Source organism: Oryctolagus cuniculus, chromosome 13 (genome assembly GCF_051225735.1).
Source record: "Oryctolagus cuniculus isolate XC-2025 breed Fujian yellow rabbit chromosome 13, ASM5122573v1, whole genome shotgun sequence".
In the NCBI taxonomy this organism is placed as follows: Eukaryota; Metazoa; Chordata; class Mammalia; order Lagomorpha; family Leporidae; genus Oryctolagus; species Oryctolagus cuniculus.
The window spans coordinates 43,009,133-43,026,800 of NC_142879.1; the positions used below are offsets into that span (position 1 = coordinate 43,009,133).

The following is a 17,668-nucleotide window of genomic DNA, read 5'->3' on the forward strand; positions in this document are numbered from 1 at the left end:
CTGCTTAGAGCCAAGGCCTCCTGCCCCTGGACATGACCTTCTTATCCTTGGTGTCTGTCTACTGCTCTGGCCACCCGAGGCTCAGAAAGCATGATGCAGTCCCATCCCTCACAAGCCACTTCTGGCCTCCACGGTTAGTATTCACCACGTCCTCCTTGTGATCTGTCTGCATTTGGCGGCGGTAGCGGGCACAGAGCAGGCTTACAGTGAGGGTTTATCAGTCCAGCAGGAATTTAACCATTGTGGGGGATACTGAGGAACTGGGTCTTCAAAGAACTCACGGTCTAATAGGGAGAGATTATGTACATGCAACTACTAAGTATGATTTTTAAAAGTGACAGAAATCTTCCCAGCTTACAAACATTGCTATAAAGATACCAGATGGAATTTAGCAAGCTGTGTGCAGGGAAGAGCTTCTCCCCAAAGAGAAGCGCAGGAGAAAAGGCCCAGCACGAGGAGAGACCGAGGGGCTGTTCTGGGCACGTGCAGTTCTCCTCTGGAGTGGATGAGAGGCTACAGTAAGAGAGAAAGCCTTACTAAGTCTTACACTTTCCAGGGAAGGCTACTGTGGAACGTTTGTGAAGGGGCAGAAAGTACAAATTTCAAAGGAAATATACTTTACATAGAAATTTACCAAGTGACAATACAACTAAATATATTAAGAATAAGTGATTCGGTAACTGAGACATTGATTTGAATGAAGTTACATTGAGTTATTTCAATGACTCCTAAAGAGGTAAAAGCTGTGATTGATAATAATAATAATAATAAAAAGAAGAAGAAGAAGGCAAAAAGATTTATACAATCTGAAGAGAAACCAGAGTATGATGATGATAATAATAATAATAAGCAAAGTCATGGAGATTTGCTAGTGTCTTAGACTATCTGGAGCAGCTATCTGGAGCAGAAAAAAATTTGTAATTATTACATGTTTATTTTATAAAACTCAGCCAGGAATTTGGCCACAAAGAAAGCATTAATAAATTTTTTAAAAGATTTATTTGTTTATTTGGAAGTCAGAGTTACACAGAGAGAGAAGGAGAAGCACAGAGAGAGAGAAAGGTTTTCCATTTGCTGGTTCATTCCCCAATTTGCCGCTCCGGCCCAATTGGCTGCTTTGGCTGGAGCTGTGAAGCCAGGAGCCAGGAGCTTCTTCCCGGTATCCCATGTGGGTGCAGGGGCCCAAGGACTTGGTCCATCTTCTACTGCTTTCCCAGGCCATAGCAGAGAGCTGGATTGGAAGTAGAGCAGCCAGGTCTCGAACTGGTGCCCATATGGGATGCCGGCACTACAGGCGGTGGCTTTACCTGTTACGCCACAGCACCAGCCCCAGTATTAATAAAATTTTAAATGCCGGGGCCAATGCTTGGTGTAGTAGACTAAGCCTCTGCCTGCAGGACCGGCATCCCATGTTAGTGCCAGTTAGTGTCCCGGCTGCTTCTCTTCTGATCCAGCTGTCTGCTAATGGCCTGGGAAAGCAGTAGAAGATGGCCCAAGACCTTGGGTTTCTGCACGCACATGGGAGACCCAGAAGAAGCTCCAGCTCTGGCTGTTGAGGCCATTTGGGGAGTGAACCAGCGAATGGGATAACTCTCTGTCTCTCCCTCTCACTGTAACTCTGCCTCTCAAATAAATAAATAAGTAAGACAAAGAAAAAGCCTTATCAAGCTACAAAGTTGGAAGGCCTTTCAGACAAGGCTAGAGATTTTGAATTATTTTCATATAAATAGCAGAGAGCTAATAGAGGCTTTTGAACAGAAAATTTAAAAAATAAGAGCTGTGCTTTATAGAAATATACTTTCTTTTTTAAAAAAGATTTTATTTATTTATTTGACAAAGTTACACAGAGAGAGGTGAGGCAGAAAGAGAGACAGCAAAGTCTTCCATCTGTTGGTTCACCCCCGAAATGGCCACAACGGCCAGAGCTGTGCCAATCTGAAGCCAGGAGCCAGTATAGAAATATACTTTCTAGTAGTGTAAATGACAGACAGAAGTAGAGAAGGGTATAGTTTGGAAGGCCTGGAGTAGCTTAGGAGATCAGGAATAAGGAATTTCTCTAGGACAGTCAGAGTGGTAATGAAAGGGAGGGAGGCATGGCAGCAATCAGCCATAAAATGCTGGGGTGTAGCAGAGGGAAGTATCAAAGCCAGGATCGAAGGCAGGGTTATGGTTCCAGTTACACACATACAAACTCTCTCTCTCTCTCTCACACACACACACACACACACACACACACACACGTGCAGTGCACACACGCATGCGCAGTGAAGCAGGGACAGAGCTGATTTTCTTGGGCAAAGAAGAAGCCAAAGGCAGAGGGAGAGAATTTGGCACTGGCTATGTTGAATGGGAGTAGTTAGGACATTTGTGTGGTCCTATGTAGCAGGCAGTTGGAAATGAGGGGTCTGAAGCTTAGGTGAGAAACAAAGCCAAAGGAACCTACAAGAGAGAAAACACTCAGAGATTCACGCACAAGGGAAATCCAGGGGCCTGAGAGTAAACGGGAAAGGCTCAATATGGGGGAAAAGCGGAAGCCCTAGGCAAATGGGAGAGAATTCCAAGGTCAGCAATTAAGGTTTCTGTAGCCAAGGCAAGATTCTTGGAGTTCAGATCCCTTAGGTGAAGATAGGTTAGACTTGGTGCAACCTTGGAGGAGTGTGTGGACGAGACTAGGCAAGTATGTTTGTCTGCTGGGGCACTCAGTCATCCTACCTCTGACAGACATAGATGCTAACATATATTGATTAATTCGTTTGTACCAAATGTTGTTCTGAATACTTCCCTTGCAGAAACCTATTTAATCCTAGCAACTCGATGGGAAAAGTAAAATGATCTCATTTTACAGATGGTTAAATGAGTACTTAACCAAACATCTCAAACACAGGAAACTTGATTCAGAAGCTTGTTTCACACCTGGCGGATTTTTATATATGTATATATATATATAATATATGTGTATATATTTATTACTTATATATTTTATATATATACACACACTTTACCAAAATTCAACTTGAAAATTTATATAGATACCATAGTGAAAGACTAAGTATTAACAATTTAAAAGCTGATGCAGCATAATTGTGTACAATTCAACATTTCTTACCCCCAATCGGGCATCCACAGTGAAAATCATACTTCTATTTTGTCACTAACTTTTAAAATTTTACATCACATGTCATAATTATTTCCAACTCTTTAAAGAATTTTAAACTTCTCAGCCCAAAATATCAGAAATAAGAATAACACGCACAGTCAAGAATAAAGCAGCTATATTTCACAGTCAAAAAACAAAGGCACAAATACTGATTGTATGCATATTTCAGTAAGAACTACAAAGTTCTCCATGGCGCGGGCAGGGGTCGTGTGCCAGCATGGCAGAGTTCTGTCCGGTGATGCCTTGTGGACCCGCAGTGGAGCACACACGTGGTTTCGCTCCCTCAGCTGTCCCAAGTGAGCCGGAAAGCAGAGGGTTGCGTTGCATATGCAGCATGGAATTTGATGAAGAGCCGGTTTGAGGAAGCTACAAAGGGTGCTATGCTGGTGTCCTAAAGTTGAATAAAAAAGTTAACAAATTTTATTTTTCACAAATTTGAATGCTTTTCTAGAAATATGAACCCAGTAAAAAATAGTACTATATAAAGAAGATTTACAGAATTTATATTGAAGTTGTACCACTGAGGAAACTTCACAAAGTTCAGAGAAAAACTGATTTAAAAGGTAAGCTTCTGGTATAAAAAAAGTTTTGAAATCCATGCATCCTTTTCTCATAATACCTATTTTCCATGAGCTTTTTAAAGACCACTCACATGCATGGATTTCAAAGTTTTGTACCAAAATACATTTATCTTTTACAAAATTAATTAAACTTAGCTGTTTGAAGGACAGAGAAAGTCGAGTGAGACGCGTAAGAGAGTGAAAGCAGGGGAGTGCACTCCCAGCTGCTGATTCACTCCCCAGATGCCTACAACAGCCAGGACTGGACTGGATTCCAAGCCAGGACCCCAGAACACAGTCCTGGTCTCCCAGACGTGTGATAGGGACCCAACTATTTGAATCATCACCTGCTGCCTCCCAGGGTGTGCATTATCAAGAGGCTGGAATAAGGAATGGAGCTGGGACTTGAACCCAGGCACTGCTACATGGACTGCAGGCATCCCATGCGTTGTCTTAATTGCAGCACCAAATGCCTGCCCCTAACCATCTCTCTTAATTCCCTTTTCCAAGAAATTTTTGAAGTACCCTCATATTTCTAGGATAACTTTGCCAGGAATTAATGTGGATCCCTCAGGAAAGAGTATTGCTGGGTGTGTGGAGTTGAGGGGAAATGGGAAATGACTGCTTATGGGAATAACAATGTTCTACAACTGGTTGTGGTGGTGATGGGTACACAAATCTCTGAAGTTATTAAAGTCCATTAAATTGTACAATTTGAGTGAATTGTTTGGTATGTGAAATATACCTCAATACAATTTTATTTTCGCAGCAAAATGGTTAGAACTAGAGGGCATCATGTTGAATGAAATAAGCCAGAGAAATACCCATATGTTCCCCCTTATACATGTAAGCTAAAATTAAAGGAAAAAAAAAAAGAAATGCCCATGTTTATCAGTTTTGCTGCAATATTTTGTATTGTCAAAATTTTTAAGTCATAGTCAAACAAATTGTTAGGGATCTTATACTACTCTAGCTTTAATGACTTTGTGACTATTTAAAAATCTATGTGGGGCTGGTGATGTGGGGTAGCAAGTAAAGCCACTGTCTGCAGTGCCAGCATCCCATGTGGGCACTGGTTTGAGTCCCAGCTACTCCACATCTGATCCAGCTCTCTGCTATGGCCTGGGAAAGCAGTGGAGGATGGCCCAAGTTCTTGAGCCCCTGCACCCATGTGGGAGACAGGAAGAAGCTCCTGGCTCCTGGCTTTGGATTAGCCCAGCTCCAACTGTTGCAGCCATTTGGGGAGTGAACTGCAGATGGAAGACCTCTGTCTCTCTGCCTCTACCTTTCTATGACTCTGCCTTTCAAATAAATAAATAAATCCTTAAATCAATCAATCAATATCTCTTGAGTGAATTTGAACATCTTTTCATTTGATTATTGTGTAGCCCTTACTTATTTTCTTGCTGAACAATGGTCTTTCTCCTTTTTTGTTTGTTACACTCTTTATTTAGTAGAGCCATTAAACCTTTAACAATAATATAAATTAAAAATATGTTATCTCAGGAAATAATTATAAAATACTAAGTTAAAAATTTGTTGAAAACAAGTGTGTGTATAAGAGGGGGGACAGATAGGTCTCATTACTTAATGTTTCCTCTCATTAATCAATCATTTGATGGGTATTGATCAAGATTCTCTCATGTAGCAGTTACTTTTAACACTAGAGTTATAAAAAATGAGCAAAACAGACAAAAAGTCCTGCTCGTGTCAGGCTGACATCATTGGACTGCAATGCTCACCCAAGACATCAAAACACCAACTTATTTATTTCCAAAACAGTAAGTTATTAAAATGAATGCAGGAGTTTTTTACCCCTAACATATCTATAAAGATATGTGATATTTTTATTACTGTGAACTTTTGATTTCCATTTTAATCTGTTCCCAAATTTTAAATCCTTATTACACATTGACCCACTAATATGGAATTAATGGAAGTTTTACACTGCTTTGCTTCTCCTTGTTTTCCTGCTATTCTTTGTCTAGATGTCCAGACTCTATAGCTGTGAGTGATACAGGATTTCTCTGAGCACAATGACATTTATTTTATCCAGAACATAAAGTATCTTCAGATCACCTTGGGTTTGTATCTCCACCAGTAATATAAGGAGTTTTTCCACCAATGCTTGCATATAAACTAATTTTGGGTTGTGTATTTATGTTTTACAGTTTTGATGTCCATGTTTTATGTTTATTGTTACCATTTATGAAATGTTAATCAGTGGTATCTTCAAGAAAAAAATTACACATGAGACTATATTTCCACATTTGTAAGAGCAAATTTAACACTTGGAGAAACGTAAACACCAAAAGCTTAAAAAATGGGCATATTGGGGCCAGCACTGTGGTGTAGTGGGTAAAGCTGCAGCCTGCAGTGCTGGCAGACCATATGAGCACTCGTTTGTGTCCCAGCTGCTCTATTTCTTATCCAGCTCCCTGCTAATGTGCCTGAGAAAAGCAGTGAAAGATGGCTTAAGTGTTTGGGCCCCCACTACCCACGTGGGAGACCAGGAAGAAGCTCCTGGTTCCTGGCTTCAGCCTGGCTCAGCCCCAGCCATTGCAGCCATCTAGGTCATGAACCAGTGGATAGATTTCTCTCTCTCTGTCTCTGCTTCTCTCTCTGTAACCCTTTCAAATAAATACATAATTTTAAAAGTGTACATATCTAGGGACCGGCACTGTGGCACAGCAGGTTAAAGCCCTGGCCTGAAGCACTGGCATCCTATATGGGTGCTGGTTCTGGTCCTGGCTGCTCCTCTTCCAATCCAGCTCTCTGCTATGGCCTGGGATAGCAGTAGAGGATGGCCCAAGTCCTTAGGCCCCTGCACCCATGTGGGAGGCCTGGAAGAAGCTCCTGGTTTCAGGTCAGCACAGCTCCACCCCTTGCAGCCATCTGGGAGTGAGCCAGTGGATGGAAGACCTCTCTCTCTAGACCTCTCTCTGTAACTCTGCCTTTCAAATAAATAAAATAAATCTTTTTTTTTAAAAAGTGCACATATCGGCCGGCGCCGTGGTTCACTAGGCTAATCCTCCGCCTTGCGGCGCCGGCACACTGGGTTCTAGTCCCAGTTGGGGCGCCAGATTCTGTCCCAGCTGCCCCCCTCCAGGCCAGCTCTCTGCTGTGGCCAGGGAGTGCAGTGGAGGATGGCCCAAGTGCTTGGGCCCTGCACCCCATGGGAGACCAGGAGAAGCACCTGGCTCCTGCCATTGGATCAGCGTGGTGCGCTGGCCTCAGCGTGCCGGCAGCGGCAGCCATTGGAGGGTGAACCAACGGCAAAGGAAGACCTTTCTCTCTGTCTCTCTCTCTCACTGTCCACTCTGTCAAAAAAAAAAAAAAACATAATTATTTATAAAATTAATAAATGCTGAGAATTTTCCTATACTCACAGAACTAGATATGTGCACTTTTTTTTTTTTTTGACAGGCAGAGTGGACAGTGAGAGAGAGAGACAGAGAGAAAGGTCTTCCTTTGCCGTTGGTTCACCCTCCAATGGCCGCCGCGGCTGGCGTGCTGCAGCCTGTGCACCGCGCTGATCCGATGGCAGGAGCCAGGCGCTTCTCCTGGTCTCCCATGGGGTGCAGGGCCCAAGCACTTGGGCCATCCTCCACTGCCCTCCCGGGCCACAGCAGAGAGCTGACCTGGAAGGGGGCAGCCGGAACAGAATCCGGTGCCCTGACTGGGACTAGAACCCGGTGTGCCGGCGCCACAGGCAGAGAATTAGCCTAGTGAGCCACGGCGCCGGCCATAAATAATTATGTTTTAAAAACTATCTAGATTTCTCTAATTCTTTGATTGAAAGCCTTTACTCACTAGAGAAAGAGCAGGACAATGAGAAACAAATTGCCTCTCCCCAGCCACATTTCCCTCACTTGACAGCTCTTCAAGCAGCTACTTCCACAAATAATAAGGAGACAGACAGGGCCGATGCCTGCAGTACTGCCTCCATGTCAGATTCCAACTTGACATTTAGAGATGACCTGTCACATCAGAGCTTACAGAAACAATCAAACCACTAGTCACCATTTCTTCAAGCAAATCCTGCCATTTTCAGCAACTAGTATATGAAATGGATCTGAGTGTCCACATTTTCTCTGGTTCTATTCTATTTATGGAGAAAAACACATGGGTATTAAAGGCTGGTAAACTGGTTTGATTGTTTATGCTGAAGATGTATTTAAATATTGCACAGTACTCCATATAACTGTACAAGCATTACATGTTAATAAAAAAAAGTAAGTAGAGTAATAAAAACCAGAACAAACAAAAACTCTGAGTGTTCCACCCTGGATCATGCATTGAACTCACAGAGGGAGCTTTGAAAAACAGCATGTTCTTTCCTACCCCACCCTCCCAGCCTCACCCGAAATTCTGATTCAGTAGCTTTGGGTGGGAACTGGACCTGTGCAATGTCGAGTGGCTGCATGGGTGATTCTTAGGCATTCTCATTTGGTAACATCAAGAGTTATTTAATGCAATGACCACCAGATGGCACTCGTATTCCCTAAATAGCCCAGCCAGAAAACAAACTACTGAAATTTGTTGAGTTGTGCTTCCTACTGGGCATGTATCTACTTTTTAAAGTCTATACTAAGTTACTCTAGTAGTTTTAGAACAACCAGTGGGAACCCGCAAGTGTTTGTTGTACTCACTGCTCCACAAAAGGGTCCATAGGACGGCGAGTTGTCGTTCGGCCCGTTGTAGAGTATGAGGTAGTTCTGGAGGCAGTTCCCAGGGTCATCAATGTTGATAAAGTAGAAGCTGACGGTGACGAGCCTACTGGCAGGAGCAATGAGGGTCCACTCGCAGTGAGTGTTGTTTGGATATGTGCTGGGATAGCCAGGGCTGGTGAAGGTGCCGCTGTCCCCATACAGAGTCCCACCGCAGCCTGCGAGGGGAGAATGGCATGAGAGGCAATCAGACTCGTGGTATCCTCTTAAGGCGCTGAGGCTCTGCAACAGCTGGCCAGGCGGAAACCTCGGTTCCTGTTTCTTTGTTGGGCTATATCACACCTGCTAACCACCACCTGCCCCCAGCACACATTCTTTCCCCAGCATTTGGTGATCAATGGACATCTTCCTTCAGAACCATTCTTTGAGAATGGTGGATGGAAAAACAGAGAGTGTGGTCAGGTAACTAACTGCAGGAGACAGTTGCTGTCTGTGCTTTTGATAGTACAGAGTTCTCTGTAACACTGAGTGGATGATAAGAACATTGCAGTAAGATTAAAAGTAAAATTCTTGGCTTACCCCTGAGAGAGGGTGTTATGGTAAGCTTGGGAAGTAACTGACTTTATAATAAAAATATCTTTAGCAACCAAAGAACCACCAGTTCCAAGACGGTTATACTTAAAGGCAAAGCTCCTTAGGTCTTAAGGTCAATTTCTTTGACTTGTTCATTTGTACACAAAAGCCGTCGTTATTAAGAGCACATATCCGTGGGATCCAGAAGAAGCTGCCTGGTATAACAACTACGATGCACCTGCCGTGGGCACCTGAATGCGGAGGCCTACACCTATCTCCAGTACAGTCTGGCTGTGCCTCTGGGGCAGTTTTGTAATCTTGGTGTTCTATTCTCTCATCTGTGAAATAAAGCATTGGACATCATCCTTAAGCTTCCTTTAGGGGCCAAGATTTCATCAGGATTCCTTTCTTATGTTTTAATATATTGAAAATGAGTGGTTTTGAAAAAATCATTTTTTTTACTTTAAAAGTATTGACACATTTTGAGACATTTCATAAAGGGATTCTTCCTCTCTTGAGTTAAACATATTGATAGGACTTACATTTCTCTTCAGTTCCTTGCTATAGAACCAATAAAAAATGCAAGCAGATTCTACCCTGAAGAAGGAATCCAGCTCCAGGACTGCCATGAGATGATGGGGACCACAAGGAGCAGAGCTGTTCATTAAGCCCCAAGAATTCACTTGCTGTTCAGCTTTCTGGTAAACTTCCATCTTTACACTCGCAGAGAACTACCTTAATGACCAACCCAACAGTCAAGTTGGACAAAATCAAATCTATAAAGGCTTCAAAAAATCTGTATACCTTAGATATGCTGTATATGTGAATATATTTGCTAGAGAAATAATGAATAAATGTAGGCTTTTAAAGAATAATTTCATTGTCAAAAATCTGTTTTTTACAGAAAATAATCAAGTACAGATAACTAAAATGATAAGGTACCTGGGTGGCTTTTTCTATGAGGCTCCTAATGTTTTCCCCACTTACAGTGCTTTCCATTACAACGGGGCAGTTGTCTTACCAGTGGGTGAGGAGGTCCAGATGATTTCATATCCCTGACTAGAAACTGCACTGTTGCTCTTAAATCGCAGGTAGAGTTGGTTATTCTGAGAGAAGACAGGGCTGGGCAGCAGAGTTCCACAGTACTTGCCGAGTAATGGTGAACTGTCACTGCTTCCATCTCTCACCTTTAAATATAAGACAGTCATTATTATTATTTTTTTTTTTTGACAGGCAGAGTGGACACTGAGAGAGAGAGAGAGAGAGAGAGAGAGAGAGAGAGAAAGGTCTTCCTTTTCCCATTGGTTCACCCTCCAATGGCTGCCGCGGCCGGTGCGCTGCGCACCGCGCTGATCTGATGGCAGGAGCCAGGTGCTTCTCCTGGTCTCCCATGGGGTGCAGGGCCCAAGGACTTGGGCCATCCTCCACTGCACTCCTGGCCATAGCAGAGAGCTGGCCTGGAAGAGGGGCAACCGGGACAGAATCCGGTGCCCCGACTGGGACTAGAACCCAGTGTGCCGGCGCCGCAAGGCGGAGGATTAGCCTAGTGAGCCGCGGCGCCAGCCAAGACAGTCATTATTATACTTGTATGACATTTTCTTCTCCAAGTGTCATTGTTATACATTAAGGTATATGAGACAATTTAAATGTCAACTTTTTTTTTTTTTCTGGGAAAAGCCTGATCCTTTTATTTAACAAGGAAGAGTTTTCTGAAAATACATGCAGAAATCCCCTTCATTTGCAAAGTGGAGAAATTCTCAATTTGTAGACGAGAAGACAATTTGTGTTTGGATTCAGAAGGACCTATTAGAGGGCATGCTTAAAATGCTAGTTGGTGCTATGATCTTGTGGCCTTTGGTTTTGGAGAAACATTTTGAAGAATGTAGTTAAAGTGAATTTTTAACAGGGGTAGGGAATAATATTGCTTACTCTACTTTTATCATGCTTTATAATTGTGCCGTGTGTGTATGTGTGTGTATTTTTGTCCCACTGTAAAACACTTGGCTCTGAAGGCGCTATGGAAAAAAAATACAATGTATGAAATATGATAAAGTTCAGAACAAAAGGAATGACTGTAGGGGAAAAAAGGACGCAACTCAATGGATCTCTAAAATTTCCGCCTGTTGTTAAATGTATTTAAAAACACATTCTGAAGTGGTGTCGCTTTTTCTTTTCACTCAGGGCTTAGAGAAGACAACAAAACAGGAGATGAAGCTGTGGGAGGGAGAGTGGGGGCCCTGCAAGTGCAGTCACTCTCTGTCCTCCCCGGCCCCTGTGGTGCCATCACGAGGGGCCCTGTTCCCAAGAGGACACCCAAGACATCTTATGGAAGTGGTGTACCTGCACTTGAGCACTAGGAAGCGGCTCGACATCATATAAATCTGACTGGATTGCTGCAGTTACTAAAAAGCTTGGAAGTTCCTCCATTCTCTTAAAATCAGGCTAATTGCTGGCTCTAAGTTACAGATTTCTCCAGCAGTGCAGTGGCTACTCCTGCTGGGCTGATAGGGAGAAATCCCTCCCAGGCTTGTGTAGGAGCCAGTGGAAGAGAGTAATGCTGTTTGGGTGTTTTCTTGAACACTCCACTAAATGTTTAAGCAAAGTGGCCTTGGCCTGCACAGAGTAGCCAGCTATCAGATTGCAGAATGCTCCAGGCCTGACCTGCCACCATGTCACTCTTGACCTGGGGTCTCTTTCCCTCAGGGTCCTCTTCCAAGGCTGTGGCTCTGAAAGGAGGAGTGAGCTATTAATTCCCACTGAAGGTGCTGGTAACTTCTCACATTCACTTCTCTCTTCACGGGAGGACAGCGGCAGCTGAGAGCAGCAGGCCTCGCTGGGCCATCACAGGATCCTGAAAGGGGAGGTGAAGGTTCCAAGGACATGGCTGACTTCCCAATGTGGCCTAGAGAGTGGCCTTTGCTGCTGGTGATGCAGTCAGAATCCTGGAGAAGAGAGCTCCAATCCCACCATTGCTGATGTGAGTGGAGTGCTTGGGCTTCCCAGGGTGGCTGCTCAGAAACTTCCCATGAGCCTTTTCGGGAGACCCAGGCACCGGCACCGCTACACTTCACAGGCCGCGGCTGCAGTTTCCTGTCTGTGCTTACTGGATGGGGACATTCAGATCCCTTCTAAGGACGGAAGGTCAGCCAGGCCAGGGCAGGAGTTTTTTCTCACCTCTCCAGGGCTGGAGGGCCACTCTTTGCTTCCCACCATGCAGCAGGCAAATGATAAACATCAACTCCTGTCAATAACGGTCTCCTCAGGCAGGGCGAGAATGGAGACAGGTTGTGATGTGGGCTACGGCAGGTAGATAGCTAGGCAGGCTGAGCTGGACACCATCTCTCACGTGTTCGCCGTCCCACCTCTCTTCACCTGGTATCTGGGTAAAGAGCCACTGCCTTCTGAACTCATCAAAGAGGCCGGCAGTTGGGAAACGTTCTGTCCCCTCTCTGCTGACAGGGGTGCAGGAGGCGCTGAGGCGCCCTCTCTCTCCACTTTCCTCTCGCCCCTTCTCTCATCCTGGCCCACTTCCCACCTATGCTCACGTGTGTGAGTGTGTGTGTGTGCATGTGCGTGTGTTTGCTTTCTCGTCTCCCTAGTAAGATTTATTTTTTATATGCCAGCATTAAGGATTCTTCTCTTCATGCATGGCAAGGACCTGGAATCAAAATTGAGATCTACTTCCCCCACTGCCTTTGCACTGTGACATTGACCTCATAGGATTATGCTATCTCTTTTCCATATCCAATCCTCTTGTTTTTGCCTCATACTTCATGTAAATAACTGGATATATTTATCTTTAAAAATTTTAGTGGGAAAATGGGGCTGGCACTGTGGCGCACTAGGTTAATCCTCCATCTGCGGCACCGGCATCCCATGTGGGCGCCAGTTCTAGTCCCAGTTGATCCTCTTCCAGTCCAGCTCTCTGCTGTGGCCAGGGAGTGCAGTGGAGGATGGCCCAACTGCTTGGGCCCTGCACCCCATGGGAGACCAGGATAAGTACCTGGCTCCTGCCATCGGATTAGCGCAGCATGCCGGCCGCGGCGGCCATTGGAGGGTGAACCAACGGCAAAGGAAGACCTTTCTCTCTGTCTCTCTCTCTCTCTCACTGTCCACTCTGCCTGTTAAAAAAAATTTAGTGGAAAAATGGAAATAAAAAGACAAGTTTATTTTGGTGCCAAAAAATTTGAGATCCATGCTAAGTATTTTCCTATTATGCATCTTCCATGAACTTTTTGAAGACCCCATGCTGTCTCCTCTGGGTTTCCTGTCATGGCAAGTACTCCCAATGAAAAAAGTCAAGAACTGGGGCCGGCACGGTGGCACAGTAACTTAATTCTCTGCTTGTGGCGCCAGCATCTCATATGGACACCAGTTCTAGTCCTAGCTATTCCTCTTCTAATCTAGCTCTCTGCTAAGGCCTGGGAAAGCAGTGGAAGATGGCCCAAATGCTTGGGTCCCTGCCCCTGTGTGGGAGACCTGGAAGAAGCTCCTAGCTCCTGCTTTCAGATCAGCACAGCTCTGGCCATTGCAGCCATTTGGGGAGTGAACCAGTGGAGGGAAGACCTCTCTCTCTGTCTCTCCCTCTCTGTGTATGTAACTCTACCTCTCAAATAAATAAAGAAAATCTTAAAAAAAGAGAAAAAGGTCATAAGCTTCTATATATTTAGAACATTGATTAAAAAATGATTTGGATTCACTCTGTAGTGGAGAGCTTCTCAAAACGAAAATGGTGTGTGTCAGGAATCATGTCACAGCTAAGCCCACATGCTAAGACCATGTGCTAAGCACACCATTCTTCCCAGGCCAAGAGGCACAAACTCGGGAGTACAGGACAGCAGCAGCACTAGAAACCAAATCAGGGCTGAAATCAGGACAGGAATGCAAGCTGCTGGTAGTAAGAAGAGAGGAAGGCTTTGTGGGTAAGAGACGCAGCAGCGCTGAGAAACTGTCAGAAAAGAATCGACTACTGAAGACAAAAAGCCTGTTGCACAAACTCTTGAGTATGTTGTCTTACAAAGGTCAAGGCATTTTGGTCAGTTTTTTATGAATAAAGATTTAATCAAAGAGTAAAAAAAATAGAAGTAAAACTCCAGATCAGCTACAGAGGAGCAAACAAGCTTTTTGGAAATCTTACTGAAGACCCTCATGTGCATGAGACAAAGCTGATGCAGACATCCTCAGGTCAGTGCGGGGGTCAAAGGCAATTCATAGGAATCTTCAACCCCCTTTCTACAGACAAGTCTCATGTTCTGCCTGTCTGTTTCCCAAGAGTGAGTGCATTTTCAACAGTCTGTAAAGGACACATGTCAGGGAGCTCTGGGGTCTTCATGGGAGAATGTTAAGTGGTGAGCTCCACGCATCACGTCCATGGCAGTTGAAGGCTTACTCAGAAAAGTTCCTCCTCTGAACAAAACAGTCCCCTTCCACTTATGTAGCCATTTGCAGGTGCAGTAGAGCTGCCAGGACAAAGAAGGGGCTCTTACTGTAATCCTGGGGAATCCCAAAGGTACAGTCAGCCAGAGTGGGGGCCTTGTTTCTCCAGGGGCAAGGTGGCATCTTTGTGATGGTTTTGGGGGGTGGGAGTGGAGGGTAGGCATGGGTAAACTACAAAGTTGCTTCTTTGCCCAAATTAGAGCTATTTTGTGGCGGGTGTGGAAGAAGCAACAGAATATGCCCCCTGCAATGCAGAACACTTGTGCAAAGGAACACCTATTCTTACAGAATGCTGAAGATGCCCCAAACTAATCTGGCTACCAGGAAGATTGGGTGACTTGTTTAGGATCATTCAATTTCATTTCTTCCTTCAAAAAAATTGATTTATTCATTTGAAAAGGAGAGCTGAGGGTGCCGAGAGAGAGAAAGCAAGAGCGCAAGAGAGATCTTTGATCCACTGGTTCACTTTCCTGCAACAGCTAGGTCTGGGCCAGTCCAAAGACCGGAGGCAGGAGACCATCCTGGTCTCCTGGGTAGGCAGGGGCCCAAGCACATGTGCCATTTTCCACTGTCTTCCCAGGTGTAGATCAGAAATGGAGGAGCTAGGACTCGAACCAGAATTCAGATGAGGGATGTGGGTGTCACATGCAGCAGCTTAACCCTCTGCACCACAATGCTGGCCCCTTGGTTTCATGTCTATGTCCACACACAACACGTCTAAAGTCAGTGAAAGTCAGTGATAATCCACCTCCCCAAATCAGCACCTTGCACAGGGGACCTCCCTTGGGTCTTCATGTCTGAACTCACATACAACCTCCTTTGAGATGCCTTTTCTGCCCCCATACACGGTGAATGCCCCCAGCTGTGCTGCACTCTACCGATCCTTCTCGCATCATGTGATAACGGACTGTTCCCTATCTGTCTTATTCTGAGCCTCCCGAAGGCCCTGAGTATATCTTATTTCCTACTGTATTTCAGTGTATGGACCAGAAAATGCTCAGTAAATATTTATGGACGGAACAGTGAATAAATTAATGAGACATACAAGGAACATATATGGTTAGCAATCTTAGAGCAAAAGGTGAAAACTCTCAACTGAGTTCAATGAATTCAAATGCATGTTACCTCCAAGAAATCCTGTCTGCAGCCACTTGAGTCCTCAAGGCGAAATGAATGGAAAAACAGGGAAATGGTGTGGTTCTGTGGGGCTGTCAGAATAACAGTGCAATCTGCATTGTTGTCATAATTATCTGGCCATCCAGGACTCTTCAGATTGCCAAATGCCTTGGTATATTCTCTGTTGCAACCTTAGAGGCAAAGAATAGTCATAAAGTATACAGAGAAATATTGAGTGCTCTTTCAACTTGATAGGAGTAATTCAGAAAGACCATTGGATTGGAAGGAACTTGAGCAAAAGTGAATCAGCCTCTTTGGTTCCCTTTTAGATAACTGAGGCCCAAAGAGGTGACGTGAGTTGCACAAAGCAAGTGCAGTGCAGTGACCTGTTAACACAAAACTCTGCCATATAAAGAATGGGCCATGAGCACGCTCCTTTGAAGCTGAATATCATGGCATGCTTTGAACTTTCTGATCACATGGAGGTGGGGATGGCTGACACTCAGACTCTTTCAGACATAAAGGCCACATCTCCAAGACAGGGCTTTCAGGAGGATTTCCTTTCTTCGCCTTTGGTGAATTTGTTCTGACAGAGCTGGCAAATCCCTGCTCCTGACTATTTTTTTTTTTGTAACAAAACCAGAAGCATTTTTATTGCTTGTTTTCACCAAAAACAAATTAAATTTAAGTTGAAAATAAACATAAATAAAATGTTCTCAGAATACAATTCTCAAAGTAAGCAAACAACTCCTTCAAACTACTTTAAAAAAATTCAACTTTGTGAATATATTAAAAAACATTGAATTATAAACTTTAGATCAGCAAATTGTATGATATGGAAATTATATCTTGATAAAGTTTCTGTAAAAATATACATAGTGATTCCTGTAGTGATCAAGTGCACAAGCAATAAAACAATTGGTATATTTAAAATTAACCATAGACTTTGAAGGGTATGGTAACTTTCTAAGCATTTTAGCTAGCACTGTATTCTTGTTACCTCTTCAGAAACCAGTTCAGCACTTTGCTACATTGGGCCTGGATTCTCATTAAGAGTTTACCTCATCTGTTTGTAGTTGATGTTACCAACCCCTAATTTACTCACAGGAGCCAATTTTAGAAAAACCACAATGAGTCAATTTTTCTTGAATAACAAGAAGCTTCAGGGCTCACCTGCAATCTGATAGGTGATCCCTATTCTAGAGTTTCCATTTAAAACTTCAGATTTGAAAATGACTACTGCAGTACTCGTAGAAGAGTAGAACACAGGCACAGCTGAAGCATTTGTGCCACAGAACCGATGTTTCGGGTTTCCACGACTCTGAAACGAAATGGAAGCCACATCGCATTAGATTCAATTGCATAAGAGAACAGGCAAGTAACAGAAGGAAACTGCATAGCAAAGTATGGCTTAAATGTGTAGCCACGGAAACCAACACTGGAGTTTGAAGCACTCTGCAACAACACTCATTAGCTTTGGGATTGACCAATGTCTCACAAAACCACGAAACAGATACTGCCCTACTGAAAACAAGACCCTCTTATTCACACCACCTCATGGCTAAAGCCTTCACCCTTACTCAGTACAACCAAGCTTTTGGAGTTCACTGCAATCTTCCTATTGTGGCTTGCTCCATAGTCTTGAGCTCCTTGAATAACCCTACACTGATCCCCTTGATCTAGCCCTTGCTACCCCTTTGCAAATCTGAATAGAGCCCCTGGCAGCACTGTGAATTCCTCAAGACAGACTAGAATGAGGTCCCTGTTCCCTCTGTAACCCTTGAGCAGCCTCATCTCTCTCAAGAATATGATGTGTGGTGTACGCGCAGTTGGATGCCTCTCAGTTCTTGCATAAGGACAACTTGTACTTAAGTCATTACATCTGCAGCCTCTCAGTCATGGCTGTTTTTAACAGCTGTAGTTCTTGGGCACCTACTGAAGGCCCATGCATATTCTTGCTTGCAAACTCCTGTTACTGACCTGTACTTCTACCTGAGTCCGACCCAATGTCTCCTCCTGTGTCTGCTGTAGCCTATGAACTTGAATTGCACTGTTAACCCTGCTTGTACACAACCTCCACCCTTCTACTTTGTGGCTTCCAGTAAAAACTGGTTTTTCTGCAGCCTCCTGACTGAAGTTATGTTTTCCCCATGTTT

General features: G+C 44.1%; 1 protein-coding gene across 1 annotated transcript in view; it reads right to left on the reverse strand.

Moving 5' to 3' along the window:
• Positions 1-3,255: 3,255 nt before the first annotated feature.
• Positions 3,256-17,668, reverse strand: part of CUBN (cubilin) — a 283,377-nt gene continuing 268,964 nt past the window's right edge. The window contains exons 63-67 of the mRNA XM_051820614.3: positions 16,686-16,833; positions 15,522-15,703; positions 9,982-10,147; positions 8,370-8,605; positions 3,256-3,548 (exon numbers count right to left, since the gene is read on the reverse strand). Of these exons, the coding sequence (XP_051676574.3) occupies positions 3,441-3,548; positions 8,370-8,605; positions 9,982-10,147; positions 15,522-15,703; positions 16,686-16,833 (840 nt within the window). The 3' untranslated portion in view covers positions 3,256-3,440. The remainder of the gene's footprint in view (positions 3,549-8,369; positions 8,606-9,981; positions 10,148-15,521; positions 15,704-16,685; positions 16,834-17,668) is intronic.